The 18,284-nt window shown below is 45.2% G+C and overlaps 2 protein-coding genes across 3 annotated transcripts in view; one reads left to right on the forward strand and one right to left on the reverse strand.

Annotated features, from left to right (window-relative positions):
- Positions 1-2,598, reverse strand: part of LOC149972925 (voltage-dependent L-type calcium channel subunit alpha-1C-like) — a 122,871-nt gene extending 120,273 nt beyond the window's left edge. Inside the window, exon 1 of the mRNA XM_090214988.1 lies at positions 1,872-2,598. Coding sequence (XP_090071114.1) covers positions 1,872-1,929 — 58 coding nt within the window. The 5' untranslated portion in view covers positions 1,930-2,598. The remainder of the gene's footprint in view (positions 1-1,871) is intronic.
- Positions 2,599-4,538: 1,940 nt separating this feature from the next.
- The window catches only part of LOC110516566 (mRNA-decapping enzyme 1B), a 29,177-nt gene continuing 15,431 nt past the window's right edge, over positions 4,539-18,284 (forward strand). Inside the window, exons 1-3 of one of the 2 annotated variants that reach the window (XM_090214996.1) lie at positions 4,539-4,970; positions 8,482-8,522; positions 10,543-10,670. In XM_090214996.1, the coding sequence (XP_090071122.1) occupies positions 4,812-4,970; positions 8,482-8,522; positions 10,543-10,670 (328 nt within the window). In that variant the 5' untranslated portion in view covers positions 4,539-4,811. The remainder of the gene's footprint in view (positions 4,971-8,481; positions 8,523-10,542; positions 10,671-18,284) is intronic. The other variant, XM_090214997.1, reaches the window with a different exon arrangement.

Below are 18,284 nucleotides of genomic sequence, written 5' to 3' on the forward strand. Positions count from 1 at the left end.
GTTCACACCGTGACCTGAAATCCCTTGAGAGCTGTTAGAGGACAGACGGCACCATATCCCATGTATAGTGCGCTAGAAAATATGGTGTCATTTGAGACCAAATCAGAATTTAGCAGCGAGGAGCCTTCTCCACTTTTCCTCTGGAAAAAAAGGAAGCTCGAGCTCATTGCGTAAAAAAAAAAAAACTGAGAATAGATGTGGATCTCATCTGACGGAAAATTCAAATAAACCAGGATATGATGCTAATAACAATAATAGGTTGGTTATTTCAACAACAGGCTATTAGAGAAGAAGCACCATTGGTTTCCCAGGCATGTTCAGTGTGTGGCACCCAGATACGGAGGTCATGGCAGGGCGGCCTATCAAAGATAACCTGTCCATGGTGCTGAAAAGGCCGCCCGAGGCTGAGCAATGCCGGGAGCACCAAATCAACACTTAATGGCGAATGAAAGAGCCTATAGGCTACAATTCAAGGAGGAAAGTTGGACTACATTTCGTTACGAGTTTGCTAAAGTTGACATAATAGTATAGGTCAACAACAACCAGCCATCGGTGCAGAAATATTATCAGAGGAATCCCCATGTGTGATGCTGCGTTACGCCTCCTATGAGACAGATAACAAAGATTAATAGCGAGTGTCAAGGGGTTGACACCAAGATGATATGTAGGCTATGTAATAGTTATACTCTGAGACCAAACCAATCAACTGCTGCGACACATATGCTGAGGCACAAGCTTAGGCAGGATTCCATGTACGAGACCACCGTCTGCTGCTCGCAGCTCGAGCACTCTCTCTCTCTCTCTCTCTCTCTGTTGCTATGGGCCCCCGCCCCTCCTCTCTCTGCTGACGCCACGGTGTCGGTGGCACCGATAAAGGACAAGGCAACTATAACCTACTCCGTAGTTTGTAATCACAAGTTAAGACAGTGATCTAGTAAATCACTGCATTGTAGGCTATTTCGTCATATAGCCTAAGGACACTAGTGATTTAGCCACTGTTGTGAGTTAGTAATGCTCAGCTCAACGTGGGAAGAGTCAAATAGCCTACTGCGCAACATGCATGCAACAGACAGACCCTTGATCAGAATAGGCCTATAGGCTATTGCTTGATGCATAGTCAACGTAATTATGTCCCACGTTATCCGTATCTTGTTTGAGATTTTAAACGCAAAATCCCAAAATATAGATTCTAGTGTGATGACAATTGAGGCCCTGCGCATAGCCTGTGACTTTAATTAGATTATAAATGCCTAAACTAACCTGTTCATGTGCCATGTCTTGCCCATGAATGCAAATGACATGTAACCTACTTTAGCCCTATACGTTTCACACGCGAGCATCGATCCATGATAAATGAATCGATAGGTGATCGAAAATATCGATGCGCATCAGTGTGGCTATCATTTTGTGCATGCACTCAGACCGTGCGTTTCCTCCATTGCATCCTGTAAACGGGCTTGATTTGAATGCTCCAAGCATTAAAACTGAATCGATCCACAAGTTTGTAAACGATTACAACATTGGCATTAGGGTAAAAATGCATGTGTGAAACCATATTTATCCAATAGGGGTGCGATCATGTGTCAGTCCGTTGGTTACCTGTCGGCTAATAATAATGATGATCTGTTGCTGCTAGGCTAACCTAACTACGGCTGCCTGAATGTATGCAGATACAACTGTGAAAACGCATTGACACTTCCAATAACCTGTTATGGTTTTGTGTCATATGTCCATCTGTTTAAAAGACAAGGTAACAAGCCATTCCGTCTCCAACCCATACCAGAATAAATATCATGCATCTCCCCCAACAACACAGACACACACACAGCTTGAAAACAACTGAATATCAACAACAACAAAAAAGACATTACCTTGATGGTTCTCAAGGGTGTCCTCTGGTATGTACATGTTTTTGCTTTCATTTACCATAAATGTGGTCCAGCTTTATCCGTAGGTGAATGGAGAAAAGGCTTGTAAAAAGGAGTAGAGGGGAAGAAACAAAGAAACCAAAGAGAAGGAAAATAAAAAAAGAATAACGCCCGGACAGCTTTCGATATTCCTTTTTTTTTGTTGCGTTTCAGTAAATATTACCTGATCCCCATTCTGGAGTTGGAACACATAAATAGATATTCGCTTGAACCACCTAAGAAGACGAACCAGTGCATCCTCGGAACATCCGGGCCCTACCTAAGAAACATGGCACTAGCACCATTTGCTGCTAGCCTACCTATGAATCAAAATCCTATCAATTTGCCCGCAGATGTTTTAAATAGGGTGCATCAAAAGCCGGACCAATGACACCAAACCCCGCGCGCTGCCACTGAATGCCGTAAAAGGAATAGAAGCAAAGATTCAAGCTCTCAGCGCAACAAAAAAAAAGATCTATATTCCAGAACTGCTGCTCACACAGGGTTAAATCTTCCAATAGAATCGATTCCACCAAATGCTGTCCAAAAAAACAGGCAAATACACGTGGCGTGCCTCATTTACAGATACTTTCTGTCATCAATTCCAGGCCAAAATCGTACGAAACGGGAGTTGTTCAATAGCCCTGTGGAGAGCGGCCGCTTGTACCTTTCTGCAGTGATATTGTCTGGTGAGAGGAAAGAGAGGGAGAGCGCACAAGAGAGAGGGGGGTGACGACCAAGCCCCCTCCCCTGTAGACGATCTGACTGGTTCCAGATGTTAGCCAGTTACAACGTTAGAAAACAGAGTAAACCGTCCATGATTTTCCAGACTTGCTATCTCTGGAGAGGGAGCTGAATAATCACAGTGAAGTCTGATAGAGCTTGTGCTTTGATTTCTGGAGGATGTAACAAGGAAGGAGGAAATCAGTTAAACCTGACTTGAATTATATCTGGATGGATTCAATCCCAAGCGTGAGACCTGTATCACTGACAATAGCAGGCTAACCAGTTTGTAAACATGCCGTTTTTTTTAAATGCCTTAGTGGCTTAATATACACATTTATGGGAAGCCGATGGAAGATAATTAAGTTTACACCTTAGTCGGCTACATGTTGATTTCCAAGACCTCGATTTTACGCGCGTCAAACGTGGCCAAAATATGCGTAATGTTTACACCCAGATGGGAACCGCAAAACATGCTCAATTTGATTCGGCACGAACGTGTTACACAGATACAACCACCATTTCAAGTGAATCCCTATAGGCCAGAAACAAATAGGTTATGTTGCGATATTCAAATAGAAAATAAGACAGGCTATAGCCTACAGTATATGCAACCCCATCTCATTCACGTCGAGAACGACTTTCAGGGCCCTACCCTGATAATGACCACAGCAGAACACTGCAATGAAAAATCCTTGAGTCCTCAAAAGATTGTTCCGTTTAGAGAAACTATTACATAATCGACCTCAGTCTATAAATGTCCTAGGTCAACTTGGCGTTGTGTTTAAAACGAGCCAGATAGAGGGACTGGCATTTTAGTGCAGGTCGTGGGAACTAAGGATGGGGATAGAGTACTCTGGCTTTGTCCAAAATAGAACTCTATTCCCTAAGTCGTTTGTCACTTGGGAGGCAGACTGGATGCTGCTGTGCTGTGTTTGCCATATTAGTTCTTGTCCCTTCTGTGACTCAGGGCTGGTTCTGAGAACCAACTCCCCATCCCATCCCATCCCATCCCTCCTCTCATCTCCCACCAACCATCAGTCACAGACACCGGGCCATACTCACTCCTAATGGATCTCTGACTGTGTCTGAAGAATTGTTAGATGAGATGAAGGAAATAAGTTTGCAGGTCACCTAAATTCTGTTTGGGGGATGAGTTTAATTAGAACATATAGCTTTCTAGCACAAAAGGTGTCCAAAAACAGTCATTGTGCTTATGAATTTTGGACAAATACTAGATGTGTAGGCTACTAGGTAAAAAACAAATCCAGCGTAATGAAGATATGTCGAGAGCTGCCTGGTATGCTACTGTTTATGGTGCTATGGCTGTTCACTGCGCACACCTATAGCAGGTGAAACCTTTAGTCACTATAGGCTATCAATAACCCTGACACGGCCAGAATCACAATCTATCCATAGAAACATATAGAACTAAGTGTTGAATCGCTTGTCATTGATATTACACACTAAATATAGCCTAGCTCCGTACCCAAGAAAAAGGCGGCAGCATTGGGGTAAATAAAAAATAAAAAGTTTTTCAAAGGAAGTAGCGCCCTCTAGAGCCACCATTGCAGACTGCATAGGTTTTTTCCATCCATTTGGGCAGCAGACATGTTCAAGTCTATGATATGCGCCAAATTGTAAGTATCTGCTAAACAACGTATTAACTCGACTAATTAACAAAATAACGAATCTGAATTTTCAGACCGATATAAAAGTGACGTTGAAGTAAACCTTTAACATTTCAGGACAAAATGGAATTCAATGGATTCAACGATGGAAACTAACAAGATGTCAAAGTCATAATTTTGGTGTAACATGCCTGGCCAATAAACATCCTTCATCATCATCTGCTTCGGCCTGATGAAGCGGTCAATCTATTTCTCGAGATTGATTAACGTTCCTTATAGCCATCTACGCTCAACTCATCACGCCTAATTGTTTACAATCTGTTCGACGAAACATGGCTGCTGTCAAGTGAGCTGTTGATGGTGTACCGAACAGTTACAATTCACTTATATATTATCTTTAATGATTCATTTTAAATATTTTAATTCATAACAGTGTATTTTAACGGGGATAGTTTCAATAGTTTTCGTTTTACTTTGGAACCGTCACAGATTCCTTCACCCGCGATAACGCGCCAGTTAGCATCACTAGCTAACTAGCTCAAGGAGAACAATGACGGCAAGCTCATCGGGTGGAAACACCTGTCTCACTGCTAAAGGTTTGGACATTAGTCTCGCAGCCCTGCAAAGACAAGATCCTTACATCAACAACATTGTAGATGTGGCGAGTCAAGTGGCGTTGTATACTTTCAACAACCGATCCAATGAATGGGTGAGTTAAGGGATGCTACCGCTGCTCTGTTCGCGCTCCCTTCTCTTTTCAACAAAGTTGCATGTTAAGTAACATCTTAGCGGACTGATATGGATGCCACATTATAAACTAGTTTGCCAGGTTGAATTCACGTGGTTTTGGGAGATGTGGCTAGCCATAGCTATTATTCCAAGAAGCTAGAAAGCTAGCTAGCTAGCTAACATCACCCTATATCGCTTTCACGTCCCAGTCGGAACTAGGAAACTCAAATGTCCGACTTGCTAACTGGTTGGACGCGGCACGTGTATAACCAACCTATTAACGAGTCGGACATGATCTAGTTCCGACTGACACGTTAACTTGGCAATAATGCCAGACCCACTATCTGCATTCGAGATGTCGCTGATGAATATGTCGCGTTTCAAACTGGGAACTCTGAAAAATACAAGGTCAAATCATGACGTCAGTGATTTCTAGTCCGGAGTTCCGGAGTTGGATGACCGTTCAAATCGATTTTTCCCAGTCCGAAAGTTTCTTATTTTATTTTCCGAGTTCCCAGTTGTTTTGAAGGCGGCATATCGCCCACGAAGCTCCGATTCAAACTCACACGAGACAGCTCAGCAAGCGTTTTGTCAGAATCGGTTTGTGACTCACAAATTATCGAGTTTCGCACAGCAACTATCTTAATTTACTACCGTTACGGCCGATAGCGATGGAGTTGAGGATGAAGTGTTTTCAAGATGCATCTTTCCTAAAACACCATGTAGAGAGGAGGTTGCTAAAATGCTCAGCATTGTCAATCCGACGTCTGCAGTGGCCATACAGCATTTACTGTTGTGCGGCCTCTGCAGAAGTCAAAGCAAACATGCATTGTGCGCTTTGCAGAGCTGTTGTCAAGTGAGTTTGTGTTTTATACAGGATCTCCCGCCCCCACCTACATCAACCAATCATGTCAATGTTGAGATGTATGCAGCCCTCCACATTATTGCAAAGTATGGAGCTTGATTTGTCTGGAGGCTCCACAATTGCATCTCACCCTCCATTCGAAGCCTCCGTCCACATTAACCGGATCAAACATAAATAGTCTTTAAGTGCATGTTTGAGCATGTGTCTATACTGATAGGATGGAAAGGGAGCTCAGCTTTCTCCATTCAATAATTTCCTTAACATTTAGAACTATTTCACAATACTGACGATTGATCAGCTCCTAGAGAGAAATTACCACCTATTGTTTCAAATATTGAGGCAACTTATTCTAATGTTTACCCTACAAAAAGAGCTAAATCACAGATTTGGCACGTTATTGTGCATTTTAAAGCCAATTTATGCTTGATCCAAAATGTAGTCAGAGGTTCCTATGGAAACGCGTCATACTCATGGTCAACAACTCGAACGCACACATACCGGGGCACATAGTACACATTGCCCTCCAGCCAGTTATTATTTGTTAGATGTGGTGGACAAGAGTATTTATCACATTGCTACTAGTTTGTAAACAGCTGACAGTTTTCAGACTGAATGTTGACATGGTAGCTAACTAGGTCAGTGAATATCAGCCACCCGGAACCAAATCTGGTGTGTTTGCTTCTGGATTCTGTCAATTCCAAGGTAACACAATGATGTTGAGACTGATTTTTATCACTTAAAAATTGTGCACCAAACAAATGTAACAGTAGAGCTTCCGTCCCTCTCCTCGCCCCAAACCAGGGACTCTCTGCACACATCAACCAGTCACTCACAAAGCATCGTTACCCATCGCTCCACAAAAGCCGCGGGCCTCGCAGAGCAAGGGGAACAACTACTTCTAGGTCTCAGAGCGAGTGACGTCACCGACTGAAACACTATTAGTGCGCACCACCGCTGACTAGCTAGCCGTTTCACATCGGGCCACACAAAAAACGAATGATTGCAAAGTTAAACCATACAACTCTATGTATGAGGATGATTTTTAAGAATATTTGACTAAAACACATTTACTTGATGCAAGGTACAAAGTTTGGTGACATTAACAGAACGACGGTTTGTGCTGTTTCTGCAGTCATTCTGTTCTCCAACTTAACATCTGTTCCTTTAAGTAAATGTGTTTTCTTTGTGTTTGTGTGTAGAGTTGTGTGGTTTAACTTTGCAGTCATTAGTTTTAATTTTTTTTGGCTTACATTTTAAAGTGAAAAATCTGTCTCTCGGAATCATTCTGTTATCGTGGAATTGCCCACTTGGTTCTGAGGGGGGGTGGGGGGGGGGTGACGGTGGTGAACCCCTCCCCTTTCACAAATAAATAAAATATGCAGGTGTAGGAGCACCCCAAAATAATGATTGGTCCAAATAGTCAGTGACGTAAAACCATGGCACCGGTACCGGCACCGGCTTCATAACCATGGCACCGGCTTCATAACCCTCATATCCCACAGCCTACGTAACAGTTTGCTTCATAAACCCTCATATCCCACAGCCTACGTAACAGTTTGCTTCATAACCCTCATATCCCACAGCCTACGTAACAGTTTGCTTCATAACCCTCATATCCCACAGCCTACGTAACAGTTTGCTTCATAACCCTCATATCCCACAGCCTACGTAACAGTTTGCTTCATAAACCCTTATATCCCACAGCCCATGTAACAGTTTGCTTCATAAACCCTCATATCCCACAGCCCATGTAACAGTTTGCTTCATAACCCTCATATCCCACAGCCTACGTAACAGTTTGCTTCATAACCCTCATATCCCACAGCCTACGTAACAGTTGGCTTCATAAACCCTCATATCCCACAGCCTACGTAACAGTTGGCTTCATAAACCCTCATATCCCACAGCCTACGTAACAGTTTGCTTCATAACCCTCATATCCCACAGCCTACGTAACAGTTTGCTTCATAACCCTCATATCCCACAGCCTACGTAACAGTTTGCTTCATAAACCCTCATATCCCACAGCCTACGTAACAGTTGGCTTCATAAACCCTCATATCCCACAGCCTACGTAACAGTTGGCTTCATAAACCCTCATATCCCACAGCCTACGTAACAGTTTGCTTCATAACCCTCATATCTCACAGCCTACGTAACAGTTTGCTTCATAAACCCTCATATCCCACAGCCTACGTAACAGTTTGCTTCATAAACCCTCATATCCCAAAGCCTATGTAACAGTTTGCTTCATAACCCTCATATCCCACAGCCTACGTAACAGTTTGCTTCATAAACCCTCATATCCCACAGCCTACGTAACAGTTTGCTTCATAACCCTCATATCTCACAGCCTACGTAACAGTTTGCTTCATAAACCCTCATATCCCACAGCCTACGTAACAGTTGGCTTCATAAACCCTCATATCCCACAGCCTACGTAACAGTTTGCTTCATAACCCTCATATCTCACAGCCTATGTAACAGTTTGCTTCATAACCCTTATATCACACAGCCCATGTAACAGTTTGCTGTGAATGTTAAGGAGATATCGATGAAGACTCTGTTCAGGCAAATCCCTTTTCATGAACTCAACCCGAATCAGTTACTGTATGTTGTTTTGCAGGAGAAGACTGACGTGGAGGGGACCCTGTTTGTCTATACAAGGTATGATGGGTCTTTTACGATGCCAGCTAATTACTGTCTCTATGTACTTCCCCCTGAGCTTTGAGTCTTGGTGGGGGTGCATCCCAAATGGCACCCTATACCCTTTATGGTGCGTCACGTTGGACCAGGGCCCATAGTCAAATGTGTAGTGCACTATATAGGGAATAGGGTGCCATTTTGGGACCGGACTCTGTGTGTACTTCAGCTGTGAGCTGAGAAGCCTGCCTCCATCAGGTTAAATATAATGGGCTTAGTGGGTTAGCTACGTCAGCCCTCCCTTTGAACAGATTGGTTATCACTGAGTAGACTATTATGGTCTGTAGCCTCGAAGAGCCATGATTACTTCCACACGCCCTATCCCACCCAGGAAATAGGACGTAAACATGTAGCACCATTCTGTTTCCTTGTAGGCCTACTTGAACATGTAGAACCTTTCTGTTTCCTTGTAAGCCTACTTGAATATGTAACACCTTTCTGTTTCCTTGTAGGACTACTTGAATATGTAACACCTTTCTGTTTCCTTGTAGGACTACTTGAATATGTAACACCTTTCTGTTTTCTTGTAGGACTACTTGAATATGTAACACCTTTCTGTTTTCTTGTAGGACTACTTGAATATGTAACACCTTTCTGTTTTCTTGTAGGACTACTTGAACATGTAGAACCTTTCTGTTTTCTTGTAGGCCTACTTGTACATACATTACCACTGTCGTTCTTGTTCTCCTGAGAAAATACACAAACTCGGATGCGTGCATGTAGTCACCAGTTCGTTTCCAGTCTGTTAGCACCTTACACTGGTTATTCAACTTGTATGTAATGTAAAGTACCTCCCTCCTGTGTACTTTAATATTAACTCTGGAATAAGGCCTGTGTAATGTCAAGTCCCTTTAATTAAGGATCGGACCCCTTTTTTAAAACTTTCACCAAAAATGACATGCCCAAATCTAACTGCCTGTAGCTCAGGCCCTGAAGCGAGGATATGCATATTCTTGATACCATTTGAAAGGAAACACTTTGAAGGTTGTGGAAATGTGAAATTAATGTAGGAGAATATAACACATTAGATCTAATTTAAAGATAAACCAGAAAAACATGCGTTTTTCTATAATTGTTTTGTTCCATCTTTGAAATGCGAGAGAAAGGCCAGACATTAACATAGGAGCCTAGGTGTAATTTAGACTGGCCCAGTGAAGAATTACCTCACTACACAACATTTTGCATCAAGTCAGCCAGGAGTTTGCCCAAATGTGCCAAATTGGTCAATTTATAAATTTTCAAGTACATAACTATAAAGAACATACAAAAATGCTATGCTAATAAAAAATACAAGTTTACACACCCAGGAATGTCATACATGATGGATCATTAGCTTCCCTACAGAAAGCTAATGGGGCGGCAGGAAGCCTAGTGGTTAGAGCGTTGGAGTAGTAACCCAAAGTTTGCAAGATCAAATCCCCGAGCTGACAAGGTAAAAATCTGTCGTTCTTCCCCTGAACAAGGCATTTAAACCACTGTTTCTAGGCCCGTCTTTGAAAATAAGATTTTGTTCTTAACTGACTTGCCTAGTTAAATAAAGATAAGCTAAATTAGAAAGACATCTAGATGGCTAGGTGTGGAGCCAGAGACAGCTGTAAAGCCAGTTCCTACGTTTTAATATACAAATGTATTTAAACTACACTACATTTTATATCTGGGCCCCTCAGAATGACAAATCAGAGCAGATCAGTACACCGTTTACCTTCAGAGGTAAATGTATCAAACCAGTTGCAGTGATAAGTGTTTTGTTGTTGTGCACTATGCTCCAACAATAGCATGGTCTTTTTTTTCTGTAATAGCTACTGTAAATTGGACACTGCAGTTAGATTAACAAGAACTGAGGCTTTCTGCCCATATAAGACATGTCTATGTCCCGGAAAGTCTAGTCACCTTATCGCCTATTGAGCAACAACTGTCCCGGTTTATGGACACCGATCCTGTAGAGGTTAACTCTTTCTATTCATGCCTTCCTGTTTGTCCTCAGGCTAGCATCTCCCAGACATGGCTTCACCATAATGAACAGGCTGAGTATGGAGAACCTGACTGAACCCATCACTAAAGACCTGGACTTCCAGCTGCAGGATCCGTTCCTGCTCTACAGGAATGCTCGCTGTAAGTCCCCTGCACTATTCAGCCTACCTACATAGTACCAGGCCTCGCTGTAAGTCCCCTGCACTATTCAGCCTACCTACATAGTACCAGGCCTCGCTGTAAGTCCCCTGCACTATTCAGCCTACCTACATAGTACCAGGCCTCGCTGTAAGTCCCCTGCACTATTCAGCCTACCTACATAGTACCAGGCCTCGCTGTAAGTCCCCTGCACTATTCAGCCTACCTACCCAGTACTGGGCATTTCAATACCTTGTGAAACATATGAAGGCGTCAGCGAACTGCTTCCAACCCCCTCGGGTCTTGTACCACTTATGTGCCGGAGGTGTGTTGACATCACCACAGGAACTATGTTCCCGGAGGAGGTGTGTTTACATCACCACGGGAACCATGTTCCCGGAGGAGGTGTGTTTACATCACCACGGGAACCATGTTCCCGGAGGAGGTGTGTTTACATCACCACGGGAACCATGTTCCCGGAGGAGGTGTGTTTACATCACCACGGGAACCATGTTCCCGGAGGAGGTGTGTTTACATCACCACGGGAACCATGTTCCCGGAGGAGGTGTGTTTACATCACCACGGGAACCATGTTCCCGGAGGAGGTGTGTTTACATCACCACGGGAACCATGTTCCCGGAGGAGGTGTGTTTACATCACCACGGGAACCATGTTCCCGGAGGAGGTGTGTTTACATCACCACGGGAACCATGTTCCCGGAGGAGGTGTGTTTACATCACCACGGGAACCATGTTCCCGGAGGAGGTGTGTTTACATCACCACGGGAACCATGTTCCCGGAGGAGGTGTGTTTACATCACCACGGGAACCATGTTCCCGGAGGAGGTGTGTTTACATCACCACGGGAACCATGTTCCCGGAGGAGGTGTGTTTACATCACCACGGGAACCATGTTGCCGGAGGAGGTGTGTTTACATCACCACGGGAACTATGTTCCCGGAGGTGGTGTGTTTACATCACCACGGGAACTATGTGCCGGAGGTGGTGTGTTTACATCACCACGGGAACCATGTTCCCGGAGGTGGTGTGTTTACATCACCACGGGAACCATGTTCCCGGAGGTGGTGTGTTTACATCACCACGGGAACCATGTTGCCGGAGGTGGTGGGTTTACATCACCACGGCAACTATGTTGCCGGAGGTGGTGGGTTTACATCACCACGGCAACTATGTTGCCGGAGGTGGTGGGTTTACATCACCACGGCAACCATGTTGCCGGAGGTGGTGTGTTTACATCACCACGGGAACCATGTTGCCGGAGGTGGTGGGTTTACATCACCACGGCAACTATGTTGCCGGAGGTGGTGTGTTTACATCACCACGGGAACCATGTTGCCGGAGGTGGTGGGTTTACATCACCACGGCAACTATGTTGCCGGAGGTGGTGGGTTTACATCACCACGGGAACTATGTGCCGGAGGTGTAGGCCTGTAGATGTTGATGTTTGCATTCCAGAACATATTTATTTCAGTCCTGCTAGGCTTCAGGTCTCAGGAGATTTACATTTGATTAGACCAGAACTTACATTTCTAAAAAGTGATTGGACGTGAATCAGGGTCAATACTACTGGAGAGTTCAGCATAGTTTAAACAGATTGAAGATGCAGCTAACTTTCTACCATGTGGTGTAGTCCAGGAATCCTGGCCCATCATGGAGCACTTCATTTAAATGAGAACTATTTGCGGAGTGCATATCAGACCTGGGTTCAAGCACTATTTGAAATCTTTCAACACAAACGTATAGCGTATCCCCTAGCCTGGCTGGAGTGCCTGATGGGTGGGATTTATAGCTTGGGGACTATTCAATTAGTCTGTTAACCCAGACAAGCTCAATGAAGCCCAGATAAAGTGGTTGAAATTACCTCGAATAGTATTTGAACCCAGGTCTGTTGCACGCTGAGAAAGAGACTCAGTGCTGCAGACACACACGTACCCTGAGGAGAGGAGCCTGGAGCCGTCTCTAGTCTAGTGGCTGTGGCCCCACAGGTCCATATATGGTTCAGAGGTATTTTTGTGGCAGTAGTCCCGGGTTTGAGTGCCTCTGTGCCGGTTTTCTACCGCAAGTGTCCTGCCAACAGCAGAGAGCCAGCCAACCAGCCTACTACGTTAGATACAAACCAACCTGTCATTATAAGTGGGACACACTACACACACACACACACACACACTGATGCACACAGCATTCTCAGTGACAGGCAGGTGGAATGCTTTGTTTTAAGATATTGCTGGACTGCTCGGTCTAATTATTAGACATTTACACACAAACACAGCTGAGTTATTTATATGTGATGTTTAGAACAACACACGTCCCTCAACATGACCTTTCACGAGAGGTCGCAGAATCTTATCACTAAACAAGTATTTGGTTATGGGGTCATTAGCTGGTGGAAGAGCCAGCCAGGCCAATTTAGAATGTTGTCTCAACTGTGACATCATTGTGACATTGACAGCAAGGGTTCCTGTTAGCCGGTAATAACCGGTTTTTGGATGGAAAAAAATTGTTTATTTATTTATTTATATATATATATATATATATATTTAAATAAACTAAATTGGTGCCGGTCAATTGTCTGAGAGGAGAAGAAAACATCCCATTGCAAAATAATGCTTTGAGTCTATCCATTGTTAGAAAAACATTTGACTGGTTGTGATTATTGGTCTATAGGTTAATTTGCATAATTTTGTGGAATTAAATTGGGGCGTGTGTACAGTATTCGTTATCTATCTTATTTATCACACCATACAGATGCAAATCTGTCAGACATCGCAAGAGCTGCTACAGTATCTCAAACAGAAAATGCACAGTCAACAGAAGTCTTCTTCAGCGCAGGATGCATTGTCTTAACATACAGTATCTCAAACAGAAAATGCACAGTCAACAGAAGTCTTCTTCAGCGCAGGATGCATTGTCTTAACATGTACTTCATTGTTTTGAAAGCTGAGTGTTTGATAACACATCATGAGGCATGTCTCACCTTGCTTCAGAGTAGCCTAGTCAACATCTGTGGAGGCCATTCTTATACATCAACTTTCATTCATTGTCCAGTAGCCAAAAGCACAGACCTGGTTATATTAGCAGCCCGTGCTAGTTGTTGCATATTAGATCTCCCCTCGTTCTAACACACATTTTCATCTCTGTCACATGGAGCTGCTCTCATGTGCCCCGTTGACAATAGTGTTTTCTCCGCTATCTGCATTATGGAAGGAACATCCGTGTGTTGCCTGCTGCCTTGTGCACGTTGCTGCGCTGGTAATGGGAAGAAATAATGGTTGATAATAACTGGTTTAATGTATCCGAGGCCTACTGGTGGTATGAATCTGGGATCTATCGTCCCACAGCTGTCCCAGAGTCTGTTTGGAATGGGCCATATTACTGGGATCTATCGTCCCACAGCTGTCCCAGAGTCTGTTTGGAATAGGCCATATTTCTGGGATCTATCGTCCCACAGCTGTCCCAGAGTCTGTTTGGAATAGGCCATATTTCTGGGATCTATCGTCCCACAGCTGTCCCAGAGTCTGTTGGGAATAGGCCATATTTCTGGGATCTATCGCCCAGTCTGTTGGGAATAGGCCATATTTCTGGGATCTATCGTCCCACAGCTGTCCCAGAGTCTGTTTGGAATAGGCCATATTTCTGGGATCTATCGTCCCACAGCTGTCCCAGTCTGTTTGGAATAGGCCATATTTCTGGGATCTATCGTCCCACAGCTGTCCCAGAGTCTGTTTGGAATAGGCCATATTACTGGGATCTATCGTCCCACAGCTGTCCCAGAGTCTGTTTGGAATAGGCCATATTTCTGGGATCTATCGTCCCACAGCTGTCCCAGTCTGTTTGGAATAGGCCATATTTCTTTCTCGACAAGCTGACAATAGAATAGGTCAACTTTTCTACTATGGGGGATAGTAGTTTGACGTAGGCTAGTGATTCCCTTTATAGTGCACTACGTTTGACCAGAGCCTATGTGTTCTAAATAGCACCCTATTCCCTTTATAGTGCACTACGTTTGACCAGAGCCTATGTGTTCTAAATAGCACCCTATTCCCTTTATAGTGCACTACGTTTGACCAGAGCCTATGTGTTCTAAATAGCACCCTATTCCCTTTATAGTGCACTACGTTTGACCAGAGCCTTTGCGTTCTAAATAGCACCCTATTCCCTTTATAGTGCACTACGTGTGACCAGGACCAGGCCACTCTATAAGGAATAGTGTGCCATTTGGGACACAGACATATGACAAGTCTTTGAGGTTGTCCTTACCTCCTGGTCGTACGTGGGTGTACTCCATCTCTGTCTCTGTGATGAGCATCCCCTTGGCTGGCCCAACCTCCGGCTCCTCTTGAAGACGCTCATGTTTGGGTTTACGCTGGAACAACCTGCCCAACATAGTCCCTCTGAGACGATAGTCTAGTAGTGGTGTGGTGGAGCTGCTACTAGGGGACAACGTTTAGACCACGTTTCCTCTGGTACTGCTGAGGTACCAGTCTCCTGTTTTTCTTTTGGTACTGCTGAGGTACCAGTCTCCTGTCTGTCCTCTGGTACTGCTGAGATACTAGTCTCCGGTCTGTCCTCTGGTACTGATGAGATATTAGTCTCCTGTCTGTCCTCTGGTACTGCTGAGATACTAGTCTTCTGTCTGTCTGTCCTCTGGTACTGCTGAGGTACTAGTCTCCTGTCTGTCCTCTGGTACTGCTGAGGTACTAGTCTCCTGTCTGTCCTCTGGTACTGCTGAGGTACTAGTCTCCTGTCTGTCTGTCCTCTGGTACTGCTGAGGTACCAGTCTCCTGTCTGTCCTCTGGTACTGCTGAGGTACCAGTCTCCTGTCTGTCCTCTGGTACTGCTGAGGTACCAGTCTCCTGTCTGTCCTCTGGTACTGCTGAGGTACCAGTCTCCTGTCTGTCCTCTGGTACTGCTGAGGTACTAGTCTCCTGTCTGTCCTCTGGTACTGCTGAGGTACCAGTCTCCTGTCTGTCCTGTGGTACTGCTGAGATACTAGTATCCTGTCTGTCCTGTGGTACTGCTGAGATACTAGTCTCCTGTCCCCGTCTGTCCTCAAACAGTACTGTCTTCTCAGAGAGACTGTCTGGTGTGAGGCTGGGTAATGTCTCAGTCCTTCCCAGAGAGAGTAGTATATGAGTCTAACCAGAGTAGTCCCCTGTAGCTACTAAGCTAAGTGGTCTCTCCTCAGCTCCTCCAGAGATCTCTCTCCTCGCTGGTTCTTAATTTTCCCAGGGCTTGGAGTGTCTGTCTGGTCCTTTTTCCAGGCGGTGACCTTTAGCTTGGCTCGCCACAGGCCCAGGCAGGCAGGGCAGTGCAGGGCACACAGCTCAGGGGGCAGACAGGATGGCAGCAGGCAGGCAGACGGACACAGTAGCAGCCCCAACCTTAAGATCCAGCTACTCAGACCCGCTGTCCTCACTGACTCAGTTACTCTCTCACTGTAGTCTTGTCTCTCTGTCAGTCAGGAGTCAACATGCTCTTGTCTACTGGCTGGCCTTCAGTCCCTCAGTCTCCGCCCTGTCGCCCCACCTCACTCTTCCCTCCTTTCTCTCTCCTTTCTTATCTCGCCCCCTGTCCTCTTTTCTTGGGCCGACCGACGTGCCAGAGCGTTATCTTCCTACGCGGCCTATTTGAGGCTGCCTGAGTTCTCACTGTGATGGTGACAGGAGAAGTGTTCCTGGTCTGCCTGTCAACGGGGCTCCTGTCTCAGTCACGCTGAGTAGAGTAGTGGCCTGGCTTCCAACTCCCACTGCTGCGCACCACCTAATGAATGGGGCCCCAGCCTGCCCCTAACCCTGGGTAACTGCCACAGAGACATGTTGTGCTTTCTCATAGCACGTATCTGTCTGTAATATTGACGTTGGCTCCACTGACTAGTTATTAGACTAAGAAGGTAATGAGGTCATGGTGACAGAACCCAGAACCTTCATTTCATCCTTAAACGATGTCATGAATCATGAACTAAACATCATGAGGAGATTTAACACAGGACTTTAAAAAAAAAAGTATTTTATCTTGGATTTCATCCATGATGAGTCCACTCGGTAAAAGTCATCACAGTTTCCAAGAAGTTAACGTGGATCTGGCATGAGTCATGACTGATAAAGATGGTACGTTTTAATATAATGGCTGTAGGTAATCCCACTGTGTCTCAATAGTGGAATATGTTGTGCTCCGCTGAACACAGCCCAGCCACCTCTTCCTGGAACCTAACGGTATGTCTTCGGTTCCCTGGGATGTGAGGAATCATCCTGGATGAGCGCTGTCCCAGTAGGAGAAAGGATTTGCATGTAGCACCTTCTCCACTGTGGGGGGGTTTACATGTAGCACCTTCTCCACTGTGGGGGGTTAATATGTCTCACCTTCTCCACTGTGGGGGGTTTATATGTATCAACCTCCCACAGTGGAGAAGGTGCTATGTCTCACCTTCTCCACCGTGGGGGGTTTATATGTAGCACCTTCTCCACCGTGGGGGGTTTATGTCTCACCTTCTCCACTGTGGGGGGTTTATATGTCTCACCTTCTCCACTGTGGGGGGTTTATATGTATCACCTTCTCCACTGTGGGGGATTAATATGTAGCACCTTCTCCACGGTGGGGGGTTAATATGTAGCACCTTCTCCACTGTGGGGGGTTAATATGTAGCACCTCCACTGTGGGGGGTTTATATGTAGCACCTTCTCCACTGTGGGGGGTTTATATGTCTCACCTTCTCCACTGTGGGGGGTTATTATGTAGCACCTTCTCCACCGTGGGGGGTTTATATGTAGCACCTTCTCCACTGTGGGGGGTTTATATGTAGCACCTTCTCCACTGTGGTGGGTTTATATGTCTTACCTTCTCCACTGTGGGGGGTTTATATGTAGCACCTTCTCCACTGTGGGGGGTTTATACGTCTCACCTTCTCCACTGTGTGGGGTTTATATGTAGCACCTTCTCCACTGTGGGGGGTTTATATGTAGCACCTTCTCCACTGTGGGGGGTTTATACGTCTCACCTTCTCCACTGTGGGGGGTTTATATGTAGCACCTTCTCCACTGTGGGGGGGTTAATATGTAGCACCTTCTCCACTGTGGGGGGTTTATATGTCTTACCTTCTCCACTGTGGGGGGTTTATATGTAGCACCTTCTCCACTGTGGGGGGTTTATACGTCTCACCTTCTCCACTGTGGGGGGTTTATATGTAGCACCTTCTCCACTGTGGGGGGGTTAATATGTAGCACCTTCTCCACTGTGGGGGGTTTACATGTAGCACCTTCTCCACTGTGGGGGGTTTATGTGTCTCACCTTCTCCACTGTGGGGGGTTTATATGTAGCACCTTCTCCACTGTGGGGGGTTTATCTGTCTCACCTTCTCCACTGTGGGGGGTTTATATGTAGCACCTTCTCCACTGTGGGGGGTTTATACGTCTCTCCTTCTCCACTGTGGGGGGTTTATATGTAGCACCTTCTCCACTGTGGGGGGTTTATACGTCTCACCTTCTCCACTGTGTGGGGTTTATATGTAGCACCTTCTCCACTGTGGGGGGGTTAATATGTAGCACCTTCTCCACTGTGGGGGGTTTACATGTAGCACCTTCTCCACTGTGGGGGGTTTATG

This window comes from Oncorhynchus mykiss, chromosome 21 (assembly GCF_057628025.1).
Source record: "Oncorhynchus mykiss isolate SJ-2025 chromosome 21, ASM5762802v1, whole genome shotgun sequence".
In the NCBI taxonomy this organism is placed as follows: Eukaryota; Metazoa; Chordata; class Actinopteri; order Salmoniformes; family Salmonidae; genus Oncorhynchus; species Oncorhynchus mykiss.